Genomic DNA, 3,703 nt, shown 5'->3' with positions numbered 1-3,703 from the left:
CCCTTTCTTTCTGAATATGACTTGTGTAAGATTGTAAATTTTGCATAAATTCAATAAAACTCACTAAAAAAAAAAAAAAGTAAGGGTGGTAAAGGACTCGGCAAAGGAGGCGCTAAGCGTCACCGCAAAGTGCTTCGCGATAACATCCAGGGGATCACCAAGCCAGCTATTCGCCGTCTGGCTCGCCGTGGTGGTGTAAAGCGTATTTCTGGTCTGATTTATGAAGAGACTCGCGGCGTGCTGAAGGTGTTTCTGGAGAACGTGATCCGCGACGCCGTCACCTACACCGAGCATGCCAAGAGAAAGACTGTGACCGCCATGGATGTGGTGTACGCCCTGAAACGCCAGGGACGCACCCTGTACGGCTTCGGCGGTTGAACGTTCTAACACCGAACGACGCAAACACAACGGCTCTTTTAAGAGCCACCCACATGTCTAGAAAAAGAGCTGTTCCGTGTGGGAAAAAAGGCTTTTTCTTTCGTGAAGCATAAGGCATTAAACGTTGTACAGAAGTAGCGTAAGTGATAGATCTATTTGTATTTTTTGTAATAAACTACATATATGCACAGTATTCAATATTATAAACTGATTAAAACGATTTAAAAGATGATTTTAGTAGAAACTTACTTCTATATTTCTCTCTTTCTCATACACACGCATACATGCATATATAATATAAAACGATTTTTTCTCAGGCCAATTGTTTTTTCATAGTGCACGTTGTTCTGAAAGTACAAGGGCGGGAAGGGAAGCAAAGCGTAGCGGAGGAGGAGGAGGGAGGAGGAGGGACGAGGAGGGGGGAGGCATGGAGGGAGGGAGGAAGCAGAATGCAGTAGGAGGCGCCATGCAGGGGGAGGTATCGAATTTTGGCCAATCAAAAAAAGGTATCTTGTCTTGGCGTCATTAGCATGTGGGTCTGTAAATAGAGCGGGTGCGAGGCGGGCGCCAGTCATTTTCTGTTCGTTTACTCGAGAAGCAGCATCATGCCCGATCCAGCCAAGACCGCGCCCAAGAAGGGATCAAAGAAAGCCGTGACCAAGACGGCAGGTAAAGGAGGCAAGAAGCGCAGAAAATCCCGGAAGGAAAGCTACGCCATCTACGTGTACAAGGTCCTGAAGCAGGTGCACCCTGACACCGGAATCTCATCCAAGGCCATGGGCATCATGAACTCCTTCGTGAATGATATTTTTGAGCGCATCGCTGGTGAGTCTTCTCGTCTGGCTCACTACAACAAGCGCTCCACCATCACCTCCAGGGAGATCCAGACCGCCGTTCGCCTGTTGCTTCCCGGCGAGCTGGCCAAGCACGCCGTGTCCGAGGGTACAAAGGCCGTCACCAAGTACACCAGCTCCAAGTAAAGCGCGTTACCGCCGTCTTCATCAACCCAACGGCTCTTTTAAGAGCCACCCACTTTTCATACAAAGAGCAAGCTCCTCTTTTTCGCTTTTCCTCTCACGCTGTGTGTGTGTGTGTGTGTGTGTGTGAGACAGAGAGTGATCGAGGGGGACTTCTGAAGCGCTGCACTCCTGTGGATGTTCAGGCTTTGGGGTAATTATAGCAGTCTGCTAAATGCAGAGATGAGTATATTTAAACAGGGTTGTAGCACGGTTTCGGGGGTTGTATAATCTGAGCAATGCAAAATGGGGCTTTAGCAGCACAAAGTTATTCGTATTAAGATTGTAGCAAGAGGGAATAACAAAATGGTAGCACATAATCATTATTAATTAGAGGTGCCCAAACTTTTTCCTAGGAAGGGCCAAAAATCAAACTTGATTGAGGGCCGTGGGCCGAAAGTAAATGTTGGATTATACCAAACTGTATTATATTAAAATTAAAGTTGCCATTTATGATTTCATAATATTTACAAATAAATAGAAAACATTAGTCTGTATCTGCTTCACTAATGCAGTTTTATTTTCTGAGTTTTATAGTTCAATGAAACTTATAGTATAATGAAAACAGAAACAATCCCATTTATAATACATGTTCAATGCCTAATACAACTATTCAAGCTATAAGCAATACAGCCACATGCCTACAATATCAGTGACCTCTAATGAGACACATGAAGCTGGTCTTTATTTTTCAAAAATTTTTCCAAATTGGGATGCAGCTGACTTATTGTCAAAGTCAGGACATTATGTAGGTGAGAGTCAGTTTGCATCTCAGTTTACACTTGTTTAAGTTCATCAGACTGAAAGTCTGTTCACAGTGGTGGGTACTGCCAAACAGAGACAGCATCACTTGTGCCTGTTTGCACATCTTTGGGTACCTGTTTGCTGGGACACATTTGCCGAAGTCTTTCCAGGAAAAGGACCTGAACTTGTGTTTGAGTTCTGCATCAGGGTTTGGCTATCTCTGTTCTAACTGTTGTAGTAGCACGTAGTCATTCGAACTAATGTTCAAGAAGCACATAATCATTCTAAATACTGTCATTCGAACTAATGTGACATTAGCACAAAGTCATTCAAAGGAATGTTCTAGTAGCCCATAGACACTGAAAAGAATGTTCTAGCAGCATGGAATACAACACACACACACACACACACACAAGGCTATAGCGGAGCCTATAGTCACGCGCGCTGTGCTTTACACGGCCCCCAACGCGCTCTGCTTCAAATACTACACACACCCCTCGACAGCTCGACAGAACCCCAAAGACGTCAGGCTCGTTCACAAGGCTCCTCTTCAACTCGGCCCAGAACGCATACGACGGCCGTGCCTGCTTTTCGCCCGTTTTTACACACCACATCGCACCAAATGCGCAGCCCGCCGGCTTGAGCACAACGCGCGCCGCGCCTTTTCATGTGCGCTGCGCGAGACTGTTGCTCTCTAGCCGGCCAGGCCGGGCCACGGGAGAAACGAGAAAGCCCGTCCTCGCTCAGCGTGTGCTTCAACGTGTTGAATCTCGTCTTGCGAGTGGGATTTTCACTGAGAAATGCCATGAGAAAACACATCTGAGCGCGCGCCGCGTCCGTGCATTCATTCAGCGGCGCCCGAGTTGAGTCTACAACGCTCTCATATCGGTTTTTAAGACCAGCCCCCCGCCGCGGGACGAAAAAGCCGCGACCCCTAAAAAGGCAGCCAAGAGCCCCAAGAAAGCGAAAGCTGTCAAGCCCAAGACCACAAAGCCTAAAGCGGCAAAGGCGAAGAAGAAGGCAGCACCCAAAAAGAAGTAAAGACGTTTGTGTCTTTCATGCTTTTGTTCCTTAAACGGCTCTTTTAAGAGCCACCCATATTTTCCTTTAAAGAGCAACATTTTCAGTCAAGCTTTATGGAATCAAAGCAATACACGTTAGAAACATACAATAGTATGGATACACATATCTGCTACATATGTATACATAACCACACGCTGATGCTGATTTTAGTACAGTAGAATAGAATCCTGATCGTGATTCCTAAACGTCATTCCTGATCTCCAAAACGATCACAGAATATGTAGGGTAACATATTGATACATAATAAATCAATGTTAATGATAAGAATAAATAAATTCAGTATGTAGTTGTTACTTTGTGCTTTTGTATGAATATTCCCTTCTGTCTCTTTTCATTCGCGCGCTCTCTCTCTCTCACACTCACAAACAGGGGTGGGAGGGGTGACGCTGGAATTCGACGGCCTGTTTGTGATTGGCTAATGTGCCACTGCGTTCTTGGCGAATAAGAGAGTGGCCGTTTTGTCTATATCACGGAGAGCTCGG

At 45.7% G+C, this 3,703-nt stretch overlaps 1 protein-coding gene across 1 annotated transcript; it reads left to right on the top strand.

Annotated features, from left to right (window-relative positions):
* The first annotated feature begins 739 nt into the window (after positions 1-739).
* Positions 740-1,940, top strand: LOC128604651 (histone H2B-like). Its single transcript, XM_053619777.1, has one exon. It carries the CDS (start codon positions 984-986, stop codon positions 1,356-1,358), a length of 375 nt encoding a protein of 124 aa, XP_053475752.1. The 5' UTR covers positions 740-983; the 3' UTR covers positions 1,359-1,940.
* The last annotated feature ends 1,763 nt before the right edge of the window (positions 1,941-3,703 follow it).

This window comes from Ictalurus furcatus, unplaced genomic scaffold (genome assembly GCF_023375685.1).
Source record: "Ictalurus furcatus strain D&B unplaced genomic scaffold, Billie_1.0 scf1, whole genome shotgun sequence".
NCBI lineage: Eukaryota > Metazoa > Chordata > Actinopteri > Siluriformes > Ictaluridae > Ictalurus > Ictalurus furcatus.
This window is presented reverse-complemented; position numbering and strand designations above follow the sequence as displayed.

Excerpts from the sequence above, each read along its gene's own strand:
- LOC128604651 (XM_053619777.1), top strand. The coding sequence starts at position 984 with ATGCCCGATCCAGCCAAGACCGCGCCCAAGAAGGGATCAAAGAAAGCC.